The 22,082-nt window shown below is 44.7% G+C and overlaps 2 protein-coding genes across 2 annotated transcripts in view; one reads left to right on the top strand and one right to left on the bottom strand.

Moving 5' to 3' along the window:
* Nucleotides 1–3,651: 3,651 nt before the first annotated feature.
* Nucleotides 3,652–4,675, bottom strand: LOC119169865 (uncharacterized). Its single transcript, XM_037420877.2, has one exon. It carries the CDS (start codon nt 4,627–4,629, stop codon nt 3,652–3,654), a length of 978 nt encoding a protein of 325 aa, XP_037276774.2. The 5' UTR covers nt 4,630–4,675.
* A 16,220-nt stretch (nt 4,676–20,895) lies between these two features.
* Nucleotides 20,896–22,082, top strand: part of LOC119169867 (sialin) — a 94,928-nt gene continuing 93,741 nt past the window's right edge. The window contains exon 1 of the mRNA XM_075886529.1: nt 20,896–21,000. The gene's annotated coding sequence lies outside the window, so the exon portion shown is untranslated. The remainder of the gene's footprint in view (nt 21,001–22,082) is intronic.

The following is a 22,082-nucleotide window of genomic DNA, read 5'->3' as shown; positions in this document are numbered from 1 at the left end:
ACACCTGCAGAATATAAATAAGCTTCGATACAAGGAATATATTGCACGCTTTCGCTCTGGCAAAAATGAAAAGCTCCCGTCCGTGCCATGTGGCCACCTTTCGGCGGATCGTAGTTATCGCAGCGGTCCAGTGTGGGCCGCTGTTACGATAGTTATCGAGAGGCACACCAAGGTATTTCATAGGAGTCGCATTCCAATGAATATTTGCGAAGACCGAAGGAGTTGTAGCCCACATGCCTAGCCAGAATCCACTACTTTTATCAAAATTTATGCTGGCGCCAGTGACTTCACAGAAACGTAAAGTAGTGTTGACTGCTTCTTGAACGCTGGGTTTATCAGCGCAAAAGAAGGCAATGTCATCTGCATAAGCTAGAACTTTAACTTCCTCGGCATCATATCGGTAGCCTCTTATGCCGGACTTTAGAAGCACACTTAAACATAATGGTTCCAGATAAATTGCAAAAAGGAAAGGTGACAGCAGACATCCCTGACGTACAGATGAATTTAACTCTATTATATTGGAAAGTGTGCGATTTACAATTAGCCTGGTTGTACACTTCTTATAACAGAGTGAGATACCATTGTATAGTACATCACCCAACTGCAGGTGTCTTAGGAGCCGGAACAAAAAAGCATGCTGTACCTTGTCAAATGCTTTTGCAAGGTCTATTTGAAGGAGGGCTACTTGGTCCATGCTACCATCTATACACTCAAGAACTGAAAGTGCAATATGAATGTTTGTCTGTATAGAGCGACCACGAATTCCACACCTACACATTTAGTAATCCCTGTCTGTAGCCGATTTGTCAACAATTTAGCAAATATTTTCTAGTCAACGTTACATAACGATATAGGCCTGTATTCGTTAACTTCCTTTAATGCGTTAGGATCAGCACTTTTTGGGATTAATGTTGTATGGCTCTGATAGAAAGAAGGAGGAAGTTCACCACGGTCATAAGCCTCTTTAAAAAGTTGCTCAAGGAAAGGTATCAGAAGTCCCTGAAAAGCTACGTAAAATTCGCCACTAAGGCCATCTGGGCCAGGAGTTTTGTTTTTCTGCAACGTTGTTATTGCAAATCTAATTTCCTCTCTGGTTATTCGCCCCTCTACAGGGAGTCTATCATCATCTTGTAACTGGGGCACACGGGGAATGAAGTGGTTAGCTTCTTCCTCAAAATTCTCCTGAAGCTCAGCCGCGGTGAACAAACATTTGTAATAATCTTCGAATGCGGCTCTTATTTCACATGTCTCTGTGCAAAGGGAACCCCGCGACTCAATTTGCAGTATCTGTTTAGAAAGTGCATACCTCTTTTCATCCCCGAGGGATTTTTTAGTGGGCTCCTCTTCAGTGAAATGGGTAACACGGGAACGAATCTTAGCTCCTCTGTATAAATCTGTATCATCTTTTTGTATCTGTGCTCGAATCATATTTATCTCGTCCCCGTACAATCCCGGCAGTTGACTTTCAAAAGTGTGGAGCTTATGAAGTAATTCATAAAGATAGCGTTTTTCAGCTTTTTTTCTTAAAAGCTATTTCGCATGAAATACTAATTGCCTGATACTTGACTCTTTCTTTGAACCTTTCTTATTGAGCGAAAATTGGTAGCTGTTGACACTGTGTTACCTCTTGTACCGATTCTTTTACTATTTTAACAAAACAATCTTCGCGCAACAGAGAGAGAGAGAGAGAATGAGAAAGGAAAGGCCGGGAGGTTAACCAGATATTAGCATCTGGTTTGCTACCCAGCACTGGGGGCGGGGAAGTAGGGGCAAGAAAGAGGGGTAGATAGAGAGAAAAAAAACGCACGCACACTCATAAAAAAAACGAAAACACACACAGGAAGGGCGTCCTAGCTACAACCGTTCAGTAAGGCCGGTCGATCACAAAAAGTTTAGTAGCGCTTTCAGGGCCCTCTTCTGTGAAGTCGCATCCTGACGATACTGCAGAATTCCCTGCTCCGACAGAGGTTGATCATCTAATTTGTTGAGTTCCTTGCGAAGTCATAGTCGTTGTTTACTATACGCTAGGCACTCACAAAGAATATGTTGAATTGTTTCCTTTTTGCCACAGTGGCCACAGGCTGCGGTGTCGGCCATCCCAATGCGGAAAGCGTAGGCGTTGGTAAACGCAACGCCCAACCACAGCCTACATAACAGGGTCTGGTCTGCTCGGCAAAGCCTCGACGGGACTTGAAGACTTAGTGAAGGGTCAAGCGAGTACAGTCGGGCATGCTTGAAGTGTGGCTGATTCCATTGTGATGTGGTTTGCTGGCGAGCAAGCCTGCGGAGCTTTCGTGCAGCATCTGTCCTAGAAAGTGGTAGTCGCAGTTTATGATCCTCTGTATGGGCTGAGCGGGCAGCTTGATCGGCCCGTTCATTGCCGATGGTTCCGCAGTGACTGGGCAACCACTGAAATGTAATTTTGTGCCCTTTCTCAGTCAGGTGGTGTATAACCTCTGCTATCTCTAGTACCAGCTGCTCGTATGGTCCACGGCGTAAGGCTGATAGTAGAGACTGCAGTGCCGCCTTCGAGTCGCAGAAAATAGTCCACTTGCGTGTAGGTTGATCAACTACCAATTGCAACGCGGCACGAAGTGCTGCCAATTCTGCTGCCGTTGATGTTGTTGCGTGAGATGTCTTGAATTTAATTGTCGTGGCCAATCTTGGTATCACTACTGCTCCCGTAGAGCTGTCCGGCTGAACCGATCCGTCAGTGTATATATGTGTGGAGTCTTGATATTTCTCATACAAGAGAAGTATTGTGAGCTGTTTAAGAGCCGGTGACGACAAATTGGCCTTTTTCTGGACGCCAGGTATGTTGATATTAATCATTGGTTGAGCGAGGCACCATAGATTCGCGCAACAACTGTACGTTAAGCTTCCATAGGTCCCAGTTTAGAGGGGTTTTACGAAAATTTTTAGGACCCCAAGAAACAGTGACAAAGCAATGGTCTGTAAAAAATATGGGCTTTACAGCATAATTATGAATGTGAGACCGTAAGCTCAGAGATACATATACACGGTCAAGCCGAGCAAGAGAGATGCCTTGAAAGTGCGTGAACCTCACCGAGGAAGGTGCATGCGCTCCCACATCTATTAAACTGTGGTCATTCAATAGTTTCTGCAATAAGGCTGCACTTGCATCATAACGATTTGTTATATATGAATGATCTCTAGCGTCACAAACACAATTAAAGTCTCCAAAAACTACGAAAGTTCTGTCAGTGTTTAGTAGCGAAGTTAAAGAAAGGAAAAAAGAATTCCTTTCATTCACTTTGGAGGGAGCATAGACACAGATAAACCTCCAATTATGGGAATGAAAAGATAAGTCGCAACAAATGAGGCGTCCTTCCCCATCAACATGTAGTGACGTCAAAATATGATTCAAGTGCTTTCTAATTAATAAAAAGCATCGAGCGGATGCACCACGTGCTGGGCTGATGTATAAATTGTAATCACGGAAAACTTCCAGTGCAAGATCGGCGTCACGAGCAGCGGAAATCTTAGTCTCTTGCACTGCAGTACATCAATGTTGTACTGCTCAAGCACGTGGTGCAACTGCCACTTACGCCTTCCATTCCTCAAGCCACGTACGTTGAGTGTCGCTACACACATGGGAAACGTTAGCGCGGTACCCATTTTGATATCTTACTACTTTTGTAGGTCACCTTTTGCCACAGGCCAACCTGTGGCTTCACCTCCTTTGCACTTTTTAGGAGCACTTTTCTCAGGACGCTGGCTTAGGCGGCGCGTCTCTTGGTCCCCAAAGAAAGTGACACGTGGACCACACGAAGACACTTGCTCTGTCGTGTCTGGCGCACTCGTAGTTGCTTCATCGGTGACCTGTGCCTGATGCTTCCTTGTCTGACTGCAATCCATTCCTTCTTGTTCCTCATTGTCAGGAGGCTTGTCCTTAAGGCCTTCCAAGTGGTGTTCGTCAGCAGCATTGCATTCATTTGTGCTTTCACTGGCGTCGTTAGCGGTGTTATTTTGCGTGCCAAGGGTATCCATGGACAAGTGTTCCGCTTCCATTAAGGCACCTTCTGCTCCTCCCGCTTCTTCTCCTGTCGCATCAACTACCTCAGTGATATCCATTAGATGATCGAGACGTTGGTCTTCTGTGCCTTGGCCAGAACGGAGTTTGTTGGCATAAGTCGACGCGCAGGCATCCGACGAGTGACCAAAACGCTGGCATTGCAAGCACCTCGGTGTTTTGCACTGTCGTCGTACATGCCCCACTCGCTTGCACCGAAGACACAGTGGAGGCCTACCGGGAATAAGTACGAGGCATTGGTGGCCATAGATTGACATAAGGTGTGGTATTGAGCTCACAGTGATGGCGTCCTTGAGCTCCAAGGCAACGTCTCTATTTGTTGTCATCCATTGTTCCATTCCTGCACATCTCCATGCCTCTCTTTCAACGGACTTCACAACGCCGTAAACTTGGAACGCCTCTTCAACACGTCGCGATTCAAGATGAGGAGGAAGCCAAAGTAATTTCAGCCTAATATTCTTGGTCTCCGGATCTAGCACCATGCACTTCAGCCCTTTTACACGGAGCTCACCACAAGTGACGAGTTTCTGTTTCGCCATGCTGTTTGCACACGTAACCATCCATACATGGCTCATTTTATACTGGCCAACTCCAATAATGTCCGCTGTGCTCACCACTTTAAGCAGCGCGTCACGGAAGTATGGGGCACGGTACGGCCTACCACTGAAGTCGGCATGAAGGAAAACGGAATTCAAAACATCGTTACCGGTTGGAAGACGCGGCAGGACGACTTTATAGCTTGAGTCTTCATCATGAAACGGAGTCGATGATCCTCGGCCGTTGGCCGTTGGCCGACGAATGACTGAACCACGCTAGTGCTGGAACCTTGTTTCTAAACTGGCCTTAGACAGGTTTGATGTCGGCAAAGGAATCACGTTAATATGAGTATTAAAGCATTTTAGAACATCAAAGGAGCTGCCAGCCGTCACAGCATGCGAATTCTGCAATTACTGGGTTGTCCAAAGCTCGAACCCATTAGAAAAGTTGTTCTTGATCACCTATTAATTGCGGCGGATACCCACTTCGCACATATTTCTTCATCATCGTCAGCCAGTGCATAAAAATAATTGCACAAAATTTGCAACCAGGGTGTAGCGGATACCACGCATCTCCAACGAATGACGAAGGATCGCAGAGTGAATGCTGGCCTACTACACAAAATAATGTTCAAATATAGCGCAGTGCGTACCCAGCAGTGTGCTTGTAGCATTCCAAAGAGTATACAAAAGGCTCTGAAAGACCACTCTTCTAGCTTTCACTGTGACTGTGCTGCGCGTTCTGCACAAGCCTCACGTTTGTTTCTTTCTCTTCCTAGGTACGCGTGCCGTCACTCTTTAAATCGGTGCACTTGTTCCGCTCAAGTGGAGGAAGGCGATGAAGGAGGGGGTGAAGAGAGTGTAGGCTGATTTGTGATGACGATAATTTCTAATGCATGACATGCGGTGAACCTCAATCTGATAAATCTGCTGTAAAACACCCATCTCTTGAAACCGAGGCTTCATGGCCAATGTTCTTGTGTGCAGGTGGGTAAAAAGTTTTGACCGTAGACCACACCGGCATGCACATCACACGCTTCAACCCACGTCAGTGCTTGAAACTGTTCCGGAAAAGACCCTGTAAAGGTGCCCTAAAATGCGAAGAGGCACATTAACCCGTGTAATACTGCTTGGTAGAAGACTGAAATCACACAAGGCAAGCTGTCACGCATTATGAATTGCGCGACGGGCGGCTGGTCTAAGAGCGGCAGATTGCGATGCGTATGGGCATCATGAAGCATTATCAAGAGGAAGTGCATTCAAAAAGCGTGCAGAAGCATAGGCTCGGGTGTTGCCTCACGGAGGCAAAGCATAAGTATTTCGCTAATTTGAAAAACAATAAATTCTGTCGTAGTTGGCACTTCTGAACTTGCAGTATGTATTCTAGGGCAATTAAAAACGGCCAGTCTTACGAGAGCCACGTTTCTTCGCGAAACAGTTGAGGTGCCGACCTAGAAGCGAAGCGTGGCTAGCGAACGCACCCGAACTACGCTATTGCGTTCTACTCTTCAAGAGAAGCTCAATATTCCTCTGATTTTTTTGAGGGGGAGGGAGGGGAGCTTGTTTTTCTTATAAAAAGAAAGTGTTATACCGCCGAATGTGAACAAGAGTAGTGGTGGTAAATTAAATTAACCAAATAGTATGCGAATTTCTGGTTAAGAACTGAAGGTTCTTGTCAAGGACATCCAAAGGTTTAAAGCGCTGTAAGCAGCAGGCGACTAGAGTAACTGTATATGGTCCCATGTACCACATACAGGAGCTTGACATGAGCCAACCTGGATGTCTCATGTCGAATAGATAAGTTACATTTTCTTCCGAAACTGAGTACATAATTGTTTACTTGAGGGGCGGAAGTCAGCGTCACGATAGATGTGCTTTTGAACAAGCTCAGAGCGAGTTATAGCACAAGTAAACAGCCTCATGGAACCCATACCTACGTAGAGCGGCAAAGTAGAGAGTTCACGCACCCCCGTTCAGCGTAAGAAAAAAATTGACAATTATGAAGAGTGGGGCGAAGCATTCGTCCGTTCATACGTTCTTGCTTCCGTCCATCCATGCGTCCGTCTGTGTGACCGTCTATGCGTCCATCCGTCCGTCCGTGCGTGCGTCTGTTCGTGCGTCCGACCCTGCGTTCGTCCATGCATCCACCCCTGCGTCCGTTCATGCGTCCATCCATGCTACTGTCTGTGTGTCCATTCATCCATCTATTCAACACTCCAAGTATCACCATCTCGCATCTTTTCATCATGTATTCCCCATATAGAAGCACCGCCGTCGGACATTCCAAGGACTAAACGAGGGGTGGCACAAGCACACTTTCTTACAGCTTGAGCTTCGGGTCTCTTTCCCATCTTTAACCACCTCGAGTTCATGGTATATACTAGTTCGCTGTATTCATGGCACCGCGGCCAAACACTCGCTAAACCTTTCTAAAACCAAAAAGGTTACGCCCAGCGAGTAAAACGTAGCAACCTTTTCCTGTCAGATAGTGCTCAATGTACATGCTAATGGCTGCTAATGGGAAATGAGAGACAGGAGAATTCGGCTTTTACTTTCATACGGCTTGCGCTTCGTGTCTACTTCCCACCTTTAACCACCTCGAGTTCATGGTATATACTATAGTTCATTGTATTCATGGCACTGCGGCTCAACGCTCGCTAAACTTTTATAAAACTAAGGAGGTTACACCCAGCGAGTATAACGTGGCAACCCTTTCTCGCAAGATAGCGCTCAATGTACATGCCAATGGCTGCTAATGGGGATCGCAGCGTGCGCGTTAACTAAAAGCCGAATGCTCCTGTCTCTCATCCCCCATGAGCAGCCATTGGCATGTACATTGAACACTATTTTTTATTGTTCAAGAACACACAGAAGAAATCTCTCACCGGCACCACCTTGGTGGTCAAAATGTCAAAATGTTATACTTTTTACACACTACAACGGCTACGAGGGACGAACTGGTGCCGTTATAAGGAGCTTCGCCCCTAAAATTAATTTGCTTTAAGACTTGAGCTTACGTATTCTTATGTCTCAGTTACGTCCAAATAATACAGCCCTCGCCCCGAGATAGTGCCCTGCATTCAATCAATACCTGAATTTGCTTGATTCGCAGGCCGCTGCCATAAACCTTCGACCCACTGAAGGGTAAACACTGCGTACGCTTATGAATGTTCTTACGAGTTCACACTCCCCACTCGAAAAGCGAAGGTGGTGGCCGTGCATTACTGAAGCGGAACAAAGCACCACAGCAGTAAAATTCATGGAAAAGAGTTGCGTAACTTGAAACACGTCGTAACACGCATGTGCATTGGCGTATGACGCCCAAATACTGAGACGACGGCAACACGGAAGAAAACAGAGCGGAAGACGACAGCGACATTGTCTCTTTCTTCCTCAATTTGTTGTGACTGCTTCATTTTTTCTTCTCCAGTTCATTCATCATCCTCAAGGTGCAGTCTCAATTTCGGTCTTTTACGACGAAACAGGGCTCTGTCACAGCTAAATTCAGCACAAACCAGGTTGTTCAAAAGTGTGTACCTAAATTATGTCTCATTCACCATTATAGTATTGGTATACTACGTGCAGTCTTAAATGATCGCCTACAAATTTACATCAGCACACAAGCCCACAGCCTCAAGGTAAAGCACATGGAAGTACAGCCCAGGAATATTTGCGTATATTTACCGATTTAGTTGAAGAGGCTGACATGTCACCTTTGTGCGTGTAACACAATGAGTTAATGCACGTGACACTTTCCTAGACACTTTTCCTGAGTGTTACACTGCTTTTACGATACAAACATAGGCCGGCATACTCACTCATGTGTCGACTCACGCATACTCACTCGTACTTGGGCGAGTGAGTTCGGCTGATGAAAATTTTGGTGATTCCAAGTATGAGTGAGTCGAGTGTAGGAATATCATGATGAATGTAAGTCCGAATGAAATACAATGCAAGATAATTGTTAAGCGAGTCTAAATGAGCTTTAATTTTTTTTGCTGGCCTACGCATACAGCACATCAGAATATAAAAGCTGTAGTAATAATAGAAACCATTGTATATACAGCCATCTCATGAAAGGAGTCATGTAAAATCTAAAAAAAAATAGAGAATCCTTACGCTTCGCCTTTAAGAGTTGAACGAGATAGCGACATCCTGTTCCTAGTGCGTTCTTCAATTACTTGTTATATGAAATCTTTTCGAACCTAATATGCACCCGCTATGTGACCTTAAGGCAATGGGTGCAGTAATGTCTTCAAGTTTCAAGTCTCGAGTTTCAAGCTTATTTCAATTGTTAGTACAGAAAAGGGAACATCGTACAAAGTATAAATACAAGAGAAGTTTCGAAAGCACGAGGCTGCAGGGGAACCTCTTGTTCAAAGTTTGATAACAAAAGTTACTGGATTAGCAGTAGCAGTGAAAAAAGGAGAGATGAGTAAATTGATAAAACTAACACTTACTAAGAAACAAATAAAGAAAAAAAGCGTCATTGACAATATAACAGGAACAAAGACGTAGTAATTATTCGAGTACAAAAACAATTCTTTTTTTTTAAATAAACTAATGATCGACTATTGTTTAATGCCAGGTGGCGATAAATTCCATAAGGATCATGCTGAGAAATATTCAGTGTGGCGGCCAAAATCAGTACGGATAGTAGGTAGTAAACCATTTTCATTTGAAGCAAAAATAGTATGGTTAAAATTGGACAAAGCATTAGAATAAAAGACACTTGATTGTACAAGATGGTTCAGTGACTTGAACAGCATGATAATAAGATGCTATTTAAATAAACTCACAGTAGGAAGTATCGTGAATTTGCGAAGTAGTGATTATGCACTAGAACGATAATAACTGAAAGTTATCAGTGTAAGGGCTTGGTTTTGAATGCGCTGAATTGGAGGTAATTGGGTTAGGTATTTATTTCACCAAGTACTGATGTAGTATTTATTATGGCAGTGAATAAAAGCATGACATAATTTGATTACACTTGCAAAGTTAAAATAGGTACGTCCTCTGAATAAAATCCTAATACCAAATGCTAGTTTCTTGCGTAAGTGCATAACATGATTAGAGTACTTTGAGTTGAAGTCGAGAATGACTCCTAAGAAAGAGCATTCACTGTGGGCAGTAATGAGCAAGTCATTTAGTTTGGTAGAAATCCTGGAGGGAAGATCATTGTTGCTTGATTGAAATATCATGATCTTAGTTTTCGTAGGGTTAATACTGAGGGAGTAAGTAAGACACCAATTTAAGTGCTATTTAAATTGTTTTGTAATTTTAGCGTTTAGAGTCAATTGATCTATCATTAGCTTGTATCGTAGTGTCATCGGCATAAAGAAACGGTTGACACTTAGTAACTTAAAGGGGAAGATGATTCATGTAAATTAAAAATAAAAGTGGGCCATGAATAGACCCTCGAGTGACACGTTGATTAGTAGTGAAAGAATGTAATAATGTAGAGCGAACATAAACAGCCTGCAGTCTGTTGCAGAGGTAACTTTTAATGAGTGCTAGGGCAGGTCCAACAATACCAATAGCTGTGACTGTTTTCCATAATGCTCTAGTTGAGGGAGCAGAAACTTCGGTTAGCTTAATGAACAATGCTCCAGCTAATTTACCAAGAATCAATAAGTTTTCAGTCTTATCTGTGAAAGTTAACAATGCGAGATTGCTCTAGAAAGGAGGTAGGAAACCAAACTGATTAGGAGATAAAATGTAAAATTTAGACACGTAATTAGTGATGCGTTCCTCGATACACTTCTATAATATTTTACTGAAAGCTGATAGGATAGCTATGGGGCAATAATTATATATAGAACTTATCTCGCCTTTCTTCAGCACTTGTATTATTTTGTCCTGCCTTAGTTTCAATGGGAATGAACCCGTTTTGAAAATAGATCGATAACAGGGGATGGAGGTATGACAATATGGTTGGCGATTAGCTTAATGTTGTATGAGTGAGTTCCGTCAAGTCCAGGAGAGGTTACGCTAACATTACGAATAATGCTGATAATTTCATTAGGGTCTGTTGCGAAAAGGTAGAAAAACTTTCAAGAGCGGACCTAAGATTTATTTTACGATGGGGGTGGACTATAAGCTGCGCCTTTCGTAGTGAGTGACCGGTAATAAACGATTAAGTTGTGACGCTAATTACTATATTCTGACACCCGATGGCAATATAAGCTTGTACCACGCATTCAATATTTTATCTTGTATTGTGAAGCATGTATACAAGACGCATCTGATTTTAAAGAATGAGTTACTTTCACTGCATTTCCAAGCCGACGAAGTTATTTTCGATGTGTGCACAAGCAGATGCATGGCTGTGGGGTCGAGCACCCACTTGTCAAGCAAACGAGCTGGACTCTATCCCCACTCATACCCAGAAGTTTTTAAACATTATCTGCGTCTTTCTCGACTTTCTGGTTACGCACAATATAATGTTTCGCTCACAGACAACGACATCGACACTGACGCTGATGCCGACGCTAACGCCGGAATCGAGACGAAGCCAGCTGTTTAACGCTATCGAGTTAATACGCTGTCTCATATATTCCTTGTAGCGACATTATAATGCTACCAGAATTCAAGAAATTTCTGAACAAGCTGAATACCGACACTAGTAAGGCTATTATGACCTAATAAGAAGTCATAGTTTGATGCATAAAATGAGAGCGTATACAAAAATACCGAAGCAAAGTTTAACTTGGAGAAAAGCCGAATGCAATGCTCATGAAACAACAGAAGTGAACTGTTGCGAACTGAACTCTCCTACTTCTACGTCCCCCCCTTTCCCCCCTTCGTGTTTCTGTCGATGGCTGAAGCGATAGCCATTCCCGCCCCCCTTTTCCCCCTCTCCCTGCTTCGTAGATGAAGCTACAAAAGAAGCTTGCGCGAAACAATAAACGTTCACTCGTTGCCCTAGTCTGCGGTTGTCTGCGTATGCTTGCCGTGGCTGCCCGGCTAGCTATGTAACAGTGGCGACGAAGTCGGTTTTCGCTACCCACGGTACCTGACGGACTACGAGTCCTGGCGTCAGACGAACGAGGACCGACCACGATGGCCTCCCTGCAGTTGCCGGATTACGACGAAACGAAAGATAAGTGGAAGCCTTACCTCGTCAGAGCAGAAGCGTATTTCGAGGCGAACAGTGTAACGGACCCGGCTAAGAAGCGAGCACTACTAGTTTCGGCGTTGTCTAGTAAGACGGTCGAGGTGCTAGCCGGCAGAGTAGCCCCGCGTGCACCAAATGAACTGACATACAAGGAAGTCGTTCAGAGCTTGAATGAGTATTATGACCCTAAGAAGCACGAGATAACGGAAAGCTACAAGTTCTTCAATCGCTCACAACTTCCAGGCGAAAGCGTTAGCGCATTTCTCGTTGCTATTCGCCGAATAGCAGACAACTGCAATTTCGGCACGTCTCTTGACCGCATGCTTCGGGATCGCATTGTCTGCGGCGTACGCTCCGTGGCACTGAGGAAACAGATGTTGGCAAAAAAGGATTTAACGCTAGAAGAAGCCGAAGCATTGGCACTGTCTGTCGAAGCAGCTGAAAATGGTGCCGAAAGCATGACCTCAGAAGCTACGCCCTTGCTTAAGCTACGCGCGTCCGAGGCCAACACTGTTAAAACATCTCCGACTCGGCACGCGGCACAGCATTGTGATAGATGCGGAAGCAGCAAACACGACGGCAACAGCTGTCGTTGGATTAGAGCAAGGTGTTATCGCTGCGGACGTCATGGGCATCTCGCAAAGATGTGCCGCACAACCGCCAGTAAGAGCCGCGTCGCAACGCATGCAGTGGAGGGAAGAGCTTTGACTCTCGAAGAAGCCGTAACTGAAGACGACGATAAGGACGAGACACATATATGGACCTTACTTTCTGCACGAAAAAGCCGCCTCGAGCCGCCGATAAGGCGCAGTTTTTCATGGAATGGCGTACAACTTACAATGGAAGTAGATACTGGCTCGCCTGTCTGCGTAATTTCCAAAAACGTGTTTGACAAGCATCGCGAACAGTGGCCAGCGCTTAAACCTTCTCAGGTGAAGTTGTCATGCTACGTTGGACCACTCCCAGTGATGGGGGAATTGCAACTTTGTGTGCAATACAGGGCCGTCTCAGTTTACTGCCGTCTTATTGTACTGAACTGCTCGGGACCTAACCTGTGTGGCCGGGATCTGATTTCCTTGCTCCACAGAGCGGGGGTTCCAGTTTTGCAGCCGTCGGCACAAGACTTGCTACACTCAACGCCAGAACCCGCTGGGGCAGTTCACAACATTGTCGACGACTACCACGACGTCTTCTCCAAGGATCTTGGCCTGATCAAGGGGCCTCCAGCCACATTGCAGCTGAAAGAGGGAGCGGTGCCGAAATTCTGTAAGGCAAGATCCATACCTTACGCTCTAAGGGACAGGGTGACGCAAGAACTGGACAGGCTGGTAGCCATCGGTGTACTTTCACCAGTCCAACATTCCGATTGGGCCACTCCCATCGTGCCGGTACTTAAGAAAGACGGAACTGTTAGAATTTGTGGTGACTTCAAAGCCACCCTAAATCCAGCCTGTACAGTTGAGCAGTACCCTCTCCCAGTGATTGAAGACATGTTTGCATCTCTAAACGGCGGGGAGTATTTTAGCATTCTTGATTTGCGAGATGCCTATAATCAAGTTCCTTTGGATGAAGCCGCAAGGAAGCTCTGCGTCATTAACACGCACAGAGGCTTGTTTTCGTATAATAGGCTTCCCTTCGGAATATCCTCTGCTCCGGCTATTTTTCAAAGAAAAATGGATGCAATACTGTCAGGTTTGCCAGGGGTTCAGGCTTACCTTGATGATGTACTGGTTTCGGAGGCTCGTGGCGATGGGAGTGAACGCCTGAAGAGTGTGTTGCAACGGTTCCGTGAACACGGAGTTAAGCTAAGGTCTGATAAGTGCAGCTTTAGACAGCCTTCTGTCACATATCTCGGCCATCGGATAGACAGAGAGGGTCTTCATCCCACAGAGAAAAATTTGGAAGCGATCGCTCAGGCACCTCGCCCACAGAACGTGGCGGAGCTGCGTTCCTTTTTAGGAATGCTGACGTTTTATGCCAAATTTCTTCCAAATATGTCCACTCTACTTTCTCCGCTCAACAAACTTTTGGAGAAGGGCACAGTATGGCAGTGGGGGCGGCAACAAGAAGCTGCCTTTGAGAAAGCAAAAGACAGCCTAATGCAAGCTCAGGTTCTTGTTCAATTTGACCCGTTGAAAGAGTTGAAGCTCGAATGTGATGCTTCCCCTTACGGTGTGGGCGCGGCGCTTTTTCACACGAGTAACGGCATGCCAAAACCCATTGGGTTCCGGTCCCGTACACTGACGGCCGCCGAGAAAAATTACTCTCAGCTGGAAAGAGAGGCCCTGGCTTTAGTGTTTGGCGTCACTAAGTTTCGTGATTACCTTTTAGGTCGCCAATTCACTCTCGTGACGGACCACCAGCCCCTCTTGAGCTTGTTGCAATCCGACCGCCCGACGCCACCCCTGGCTGCAGCACGTATCCAGCGCTGGGCACTGTACTTGGGTGGCTACCGCTACAAGCTGCAATACACGCCGGGAAAACAGTTGCTCAACGCGGACGCCCTGAGCAGGCTGCCACTGCGGTCTACGGAGGCTGATGACGTGGGTGAGCCACCGGAATATGTCCTCGCTCTGGATAATTTTGACGATGGCGTTATCACAACACGGGAGCTACAGCAGCTATCGGCCACAGACCCCGCAGTAACGGCGGTAAAGAATTGTATATTACATGGCTGGCCCAAAAGTGCAAAACAGCTGGAGGAAACGATGCGGCCGTTTTTCGACCGCAAACTAGAACTGTCCGTAGCCCATGGTCTAGTGTATTGGGGGCATCGCGTAGTGATACCGGAAAAAGCGCGGGACCGTCTTTTGAAACTGTTGCACGAGACCCACCAAGGCTCGTCAGGAATGAAAGCAGTGGCAAGGTCAAAATTTTGGTGGCCCCGACTAGACCGCGATATTGAAGCGCTTTCAGCCGGCTGCACGAACTGTGCCCAAAACATGCCAATGCCGGCAGCGGCACCACCAGTAAACTGGCCGAAAACCAATGAAAAATGGTCGCGGCTACATGTCGATTTTGCCGGACCCATAGCAGGCAAGATGATTCTAGTTGCAGTAGATGCCCATACCAAGTGGATAGAAGCCGTGCCAGTAAAGCATGCCACCACAACAAGCACAATCACCTGTCTGCGCGCCATGTTCAGTCGATTCGGCGTCCCGCGAACCATTGTTTCGGATAATGGGACACAGTTTTCTAGCCAGGATTTTGCTACGTTCGTGGCAAAGAACAACATAATGCATCTGAAAACGGCGCCCTTTCATCCACAGTCTAATGGAGCGGCAGAACGAGCAGTGCGTACAATAAAGGATGGACTTCGGAAGATGAGGGAGGGTAATTTGGAGGACAACCTTGTGCGGCTCCTGTTCAACTACAGGAGAACACCACAGAAGACGGGAAAATCTCCGTCAGAATTGCTGCTAGGGTTCCAGTTACGTTCACGATTGGATGCGTGTTTTCCCTCAACTGTTGCAGACTCGCCGCCGGCATCAGATGACTGGGTGGTCCCCATAGAAAGCAACGTGTACGTGCGGAACTACGGTGTCGGAGAAAAGTGGACACCAGGGCGTGTGCAGTCCACTGCAGGATCCCGAATGGTGACCGTCCAAACTCCTCATTCTGTAGTCAGACGCCACGTTGACCAAGTGCGCCCTCGACAAGCATCGCAGTCCCCATCGCCGGGCTCTGCATCCTTATCAGAGTCTAATATGTCCATGCTGCCGAAACGATCGCCGGGGCCCTCAACTACAAGCTCCACCGTGCTGCCTCCAGAAGCGCTCACTACCGCAAGCCCCCACGACCATCCAGTGCCAACCATGCCACAGGCCGGTCCTACACAAGCGGCGACCCCAAGCGCGGAACCAGTGCTTCGGCGTTCTACCAGACAACGCAAGCCAGTACAACGGTTCCATTTTTAAGAAGAGAGAAGTGTTGCGAACTGAACTCTCCTACTTCTACGTCCCCCCCTTTCCCCCCTTCGTGTTTCTGTCGATGGCTGAAGCGATAGCCATTCCCGCCCCCCTTTTCCCCCTCTCCCTGCTTCGTAGATGAAGCTACAAAAGAAGCTTGCGCGAAACAATAAACGTTCACTCGTTGCCCTAGTCTGCGGTTGTCTGCGTATGCTTGCCGTGGCTGCCCGGCTAGCTATGTAACAGTTCGAATATTATTCGAGATGGCAGGGAGCATGTGAATGCATAAATAACAGCGACTGCAATTTCAAGCTCACAGAAGCGGCATTATTGGTGATTTAAATAGTTATTGTCCAATATCCTGTCACCCATATCTCGTAAAGACAAATGAAGAATGGATAAATACGTGCATCAGAAAATATTACCAAAACCGTAATTCAATATAACAAGATTTCTCCACTATGAACTACGCAAGAGCCACTAAGAAGCGGTAAACATCACACAAACAAAACTTCTATAAATAAAACATTCTTCTTAAGTCTCCCTTTCCTTGCGTAAAACATTCGGTTTCAGTGACCGTCACGTTAAAGTTTCAAATCAGGCAGCCATTGAATTTCTGGAGTTGTATCAGTTATTTAAAAGCTGTTTATCGTCATCATATCACTTTCTCAGAATATATATGAATTTTCCGTGAAAAAAAAAAGGAGTACCACGTGGGTTGGTTTTAGGCCCGCGCATTTCTCTTATGTATGTATATGTTTGATACACCTCAAATTGAGTGTTTGTGAACGGCATCCATTTATCTGTCCAAGATTTCACCATTCAGAAAATAGAAGGATCAACTTATCTACACCTTTCGAAACATTAAGTTTGGCTAACAAAAAAAATAATTAGTGGAACAACCAAGTTTGGTACGTTCTAATCCAGTAAGATGTGCATTAGTGGCAATATGGTAATTTCTTTCCATCATCAGTATCGAAAACACCTAGGAAGGAAGGAAGCCAAGGGTGGGTTCCCATGCTGACCGTAGACGGTTAAAAAGACCGCTTAGTGGACAGCGGAGATCTCAAGTCCCATTCCAATTCTCACGCAGCCTGCAAAATAAATAGCTTCGAGAAGACAGCAGCGTAGACAAATACGATGTGCGCTACTTTACTGTCCAAACAAGATGGCAGCTCAACGAACTTCTCGGCTCTCGCCAGAATTGTCGCCTGCATAGAAGCAGGCACTTTTCCGGACGCTCATTAAGAGTAATGTTCAAATTTTAGTACATCTGTACACAAAAAAAATTAAAAAAAATTAACAGTGTCGTTTGTTAATCTTAGCTTTCTCTTTTCGACGCTATAGGTAGCGTCTCATCACGTAAACGCCATCCAGACGCATTGCATTTCTCGAACAACACGAGCGTGATGCTGTCTTCTAAGCTGCCATCGTACACTGTCTACAATGCTGTCTAGAAGTGGACCACAGCCAAAAAAGAGAAAACAGGAAGGTGACAAGAAAGACTTTTGATTTACTACCCTACAGTAAACTAATACAATGTTGAAAGAGAGAGGGGGCAGGTAACTTGACTTTATATTAAAAACTGAGCAATATAAACGCCACCTTTATTCATCCCATCTCTCGACTAACCTTATGCTAAATTCATAGACGTTTGGATAGAACTATGCTTGTATACTTCGCTGCCCTTAATATTTTCTTTCTTGCATCAAACCATATTCAAATGGTAAATTGTCCAATTACGCCAATACGTTTTTTCATGCACAACTTTTTGTAAGTAGCAATAACGACTTGTTTTCGAAGTGCATATTGTTTTCAAAGCGTACATGGGTAATGAAATATTCACACGATGTGGCTTTAACCCAAGAAAATCCTATGAACCTCGTGAAACGTATTTTATTTATACGATGCTGGCTCGGCTGATGCTTGCTGTATGGTTCATCAAGTTGCCAGGACCTCATCAGGGATTTTCACTCATAGGTCCAGCATGGACATTTGGCGTTGTTCTTGCAAACTAACAACGTATAATATTCATCGAAGAGTGCGCACTTTACACACCAAGCTCTGGGAAAGATAACGCGTATATTACTTTTTTCAGTATTAGGGATAGGGCGTCAACAGGCACGTTGTCTAAAAACAGAGCCGATAGTAACGGATTACATAAAGGGAGAGCCTCCACCGTCAATACACTTATTTCAGCCATTACATATGTCACACACCTCTTTCATGATACCTGTCAACGCAAGCAGGCGTGCAGCTATTGTTTAAGCCTCCACTATAGAAAACACTAGCTTCCCTGGGCTGGTCACGAAGGCGCCATAGCCATCAGGCATCAGAAAGAGCCTATAATGTATCTCTTTGACTTCAGCGAGTGGCCATCCATCAAGCCACTAAACGATAGGGACGGCGGAAAGCAAAGAATGTACAACGGATTGAGCTAGAGGCTACGCACCTACGCATTCAAGCAGTATGACACGGCAACTCCGCATGAAGTTACCCGTGGGGGGATGTAACGGAAATGTTTTTTATAGTCATTTGCTTTTACTGATGTGTTACGCTATCATGTGACCGGAATTATTATCTGCCGTAGTTTCTGTAGTGTAGATAGCGCTATTGGTACTAGCCATAGTTGAGTCACTTATGAAATATCCGTGGCAAAAAAAATTCAGACAACTACTGGTAGCATTATTCATAGTCTACATACAAAATAAATCACGTCAACTCACGGCAGCACATATTTTTCCCCTCGTGTGCGTGGTTTATGGTGAAGCGGGCTGAAGGGCGAGAAATTTGACACATTCATGTTTCTTCACCGGAATGCCTAGCTAACTCATGGTAATTAAGTTTAACTGTTCACCTGTAGCTGAAACGGTGGAACTGTGTGGCGTGAAATTCATATTGCATTTTGTTTTTTGAATAACATTAAAAAGTAGGAATTTTTGTGGTTTCACGTCCAGGCATAAAACTATGAAAAACTTAGTTTTCTTTTAATTCTAGAATGAAACGAGTTATTTTTCACTGTGACTTGTTATCGACATATTCTGGCGTTTTCACCGAGGAAATCATTTAATTAAAAATACTGTTCACAAATTAAACAGATTCATTATTCATTACGGTACGCTATCGCAAATGTTTTGACAATATCACTGGCCAACAGCAGCATAATTATTTACAGTGATACGGAAAGCGTAGGAACTATAATGTCGCGCAATAGTAATATGGTTAACAATTCCGGTACACTTGAGTCCATTATAAACGAGGTGTGTTGGAAAAGTATTGAGACAGAGTTGGTACGGTCCAAAGCTTTCAGTTTTTTAAACAACAATGTCGCTCCCTTCAATGCAGTTCCCTTGAGCGGCGTAGGTGTTCACACTCTTGGTCGCAGAGCTGGACGTCTTCAAATGGTGTGCTTTTAACTGGTCGGTCATATATATATATATATATATATATATATATATATATATATATATATATATATATATATATATATATATATATATATATATATATACGTATTCTTTGAATGTTTTCCAAAGCTATAAAATGACGCCATTTCATAATATGTTTCAATATCAGGAAAAAAATGCCACAAACACTCAAATCACGTGAATATGAATTTGGGAACAACAGTAACGCATTTTGGGGTTGAAAATTCAATGATGGAAAGGGCCATGTGACACGGTGCACTATCACAATGAAGCATCCACTTGTCTGCAATGTCTCTCAGAGTGAGGGTCATCTGCAACGTTTTGCAGACCTTTCAAAACTGAATTGTGGCGGCGGGAATCTTGTGCTCTTGGTAAAGAATAAAGAATATTTGTTTCAACTTTTCAAAAGTCATAGTCACGCATTCACAAGTTAAACCCAAAAACTTAACGGCACAGCGTTGCTCGAAATTCCAGTGCTCTATTTCTCTAACACATATCAAAAACACAGCTTCACTTATGGCGTGGTGAAAACTGCTGTGTTTGCCTGTGCTCGCGTCTTTGTGTGTGTGAGTTTGAGGGTGTGTGCACATGTGTTAGGGTGTCTCTACGTGTGTCTATGTGAGTGGGTGAGTGTTTCCTCGAGCATATGTGCATGTGCGTGCGTGCGTGCGTGCGTGTTTGTGTGTGTGGGCGTGTGCGTGTGTGTGTGTGTGTCTGTGTGTGCGTGTGTGTGTGTGTTTGTGTGTTTGTGTGTGTGTTCTCATTTTAACTTCAAATCCTACCAGAAATGCATTCTGTAGTCATTTTCGTGTCTTAGTTTCACTAATACAGATCACAGTGTACGTCATACAAATTTCAGATTACCTGAATACATGCTCATGCACATGCAACGGCATATTTTATAGATAACATGAATGCCAGCGAATGTGCGAAGCAGGGGTCCGAAAGGGCACATGTTCGGTATCGTTGCCATATCTTTCGATGTGCTTATCATGTAGTTAGGAGTTGTTAATCTGCTCTATTGTGGCAAGATAAATTTATTTTGTGTTTGTTTTTTTATAGAATGAAAGCAACGTGTCACGGCTGAAAAATCTGAATCTGTATATGTGGAATCTGACTGTCAAGGACAGAATGATCGAAAGTACGTAGAGAGCAGGAATTTTTTTTTCACCATAATACGTGTTTTGTGTTGAAACTGTTTGCAGAATACATCCCACGTAAAACATGCTGTGAAGGTCTTCTATCAGGCAGCTTAAAAACTTCCAAACGCCGATATGACTTACGTTCGGTGCAGGCGAGAATGTTAACAGTCATGGTGAATATACCCCTCGAAAAAAAACAATTGGTTAAGAACATTTTCAAGCTCCATGCGAAACACTAAGTATGGTCACTCAAAAAATTGTTGGGCCGCCATAGTGTAGTAGTGGTTATGGTGTTTGGCTGCTGATCCGAAGGTTGCGAGTTAGATCCCGGCCGTGATGGTCACGACGCAGGCAAAATGGTGAACGCTCCTGTACTTTTATATCAGCGCACGTCGAAGAACACTCGATAGTCGCATTTTCCGGAAACTTCCAGTACGGCGTCTTTGATAGTGTTTTTCAAACACAACATCCCAGATATTATTGTAAAAATGTTGTTTACAACACGCATGTTTGAGAGGACACGGCACTTGTCTGATGAGCAAGATGTCTAAAACACCATTGCTGCTATTGTAGATGCTGCCATGGTTTTTCATCGGTATATGCCTGCGGAAGACGACGGAGGCTGCTCTTTCATCATCGATGCGCAATGCTACGGGAGTGCAAGCTTGGAGTGCGCGCTTTCCGGACTTGCCTCCATGGGCATGACGTCACCAGCATCCAGTCTACGAAAAGGACAGCACGAAAACATCGGCTTCTGAGGGCACATCACTTGGCTGACGAGCGAGATTACTAAAACACCGTTGCTGCTATTGCAGGTCAGTTACAGCTCTACGTAACGTAGTGAAATTAGATGCGTGTTAGTTCTGCTGTGTCCACGAAAATGTTGTGCTATTTTGAATTATTTTTGGTCTGTACTGTTGCGGCTGATGGCAGGTGACGTTGACGAAAACCCCGGCCCAAATATTGGCAAACTTTTGCAGGAAATTCTCGAAAACAAAATGATTTGGACAGCAAAGCAGACGACATCAGAAAAGATTTTGATAAAGCGCTAAGACAGAAAAAAATGCAAAGTTTGCTATCTATGTTTGATGAAACGAAAGATAGAATAGATCAACTGGAGACCATTGTTCAAGAGAAAAACGAAAAATTATTCTATTATGAAAGTAGAAGCAGACAAAATAATTTCTTAGTCTTTGGCCTCACTGAGAACGCGAACGAGTCTGCGCAAGTGTTAAAGAGACGCGTTGTGAATGACATTTTTAAAAAAATATCTTGGTGTAGAAGTCGGTGAAGGCCATTCCCCGGATCGGCAAAGTAAACCCGTACAAACCAAGACCAGTGATCTTGAAACTTTACGACAGCAAGAAGAAAGATACCATCTTTCGAAGCTGCTCAAAACTAAAGGGAACTTTGATCAGAATAAGCAACGACTATGCGAAGGAAACAGTGCAGATACGAAAGAAGTTATGGCAAAGCGCCGCCTCGGATGGGGAGACGGATGCGAAAGTAGTTCTCGTGTATGATAAACATAGGATAAACGGTGACTTATGCGCGTGGAATGACGTCAGAGGCAAGCGCTATTTGCACTGTGGCAAACGTGACACTGATAAAACGAAACGAAGTGAGCGCGTCATACCAACCTAGTCAAACGGACCTGATAGCCCGGGGAGCTCTTTCCAGACACCAAGAAAATAGCTAAGATTGCTCTCGTTCCCTTCTCGCCGTATAGTGAAGAAGACTACGCACTTTGAGTACAAATTGCTTTCACATGATTCTCCCATAACCACAATAACAGAAACATGGTTGGATGAAAATGTGCCTAATGATTATGTTGTTACTCCCAGTTACAGTATACTTATAAAAGACAGAGACTCACGTGGAGCTGGGGTGGGAATAG

The sequence above is a fragment of the Rhipicephalus microplus genome, chromosome 2 (genome assembly GCF_043290135.1).
Source record: "Rhipicephalus microplus isolate Deutch F79 chromosome 2, USDA_Rmic, whole genome shotgun sequence".
In the NCBI taxonomy this organism is placed as follows: Eukaryota; Metazoa; Arthropoda; class Arachnida; order Ixodida; family Ixodidae; genus Rhipicephalus; species Rhipicephalus microplus.
The sequence above is the reverse complement of the archived record's forward strand: the minus strand, read 5'-3'. Positions and strand labels throughout refer to the sequence as shown.

Bases quoted from the DNA above. Each gene is read 5' to 3' on its own strand.
- LOC119169865 (XM_037420877.2), bottom strand. From the start codon at position 4,629: ATGAGCCATGTATGGATGGTTACGTGTGCAAACAGCATGGCGAAACAG.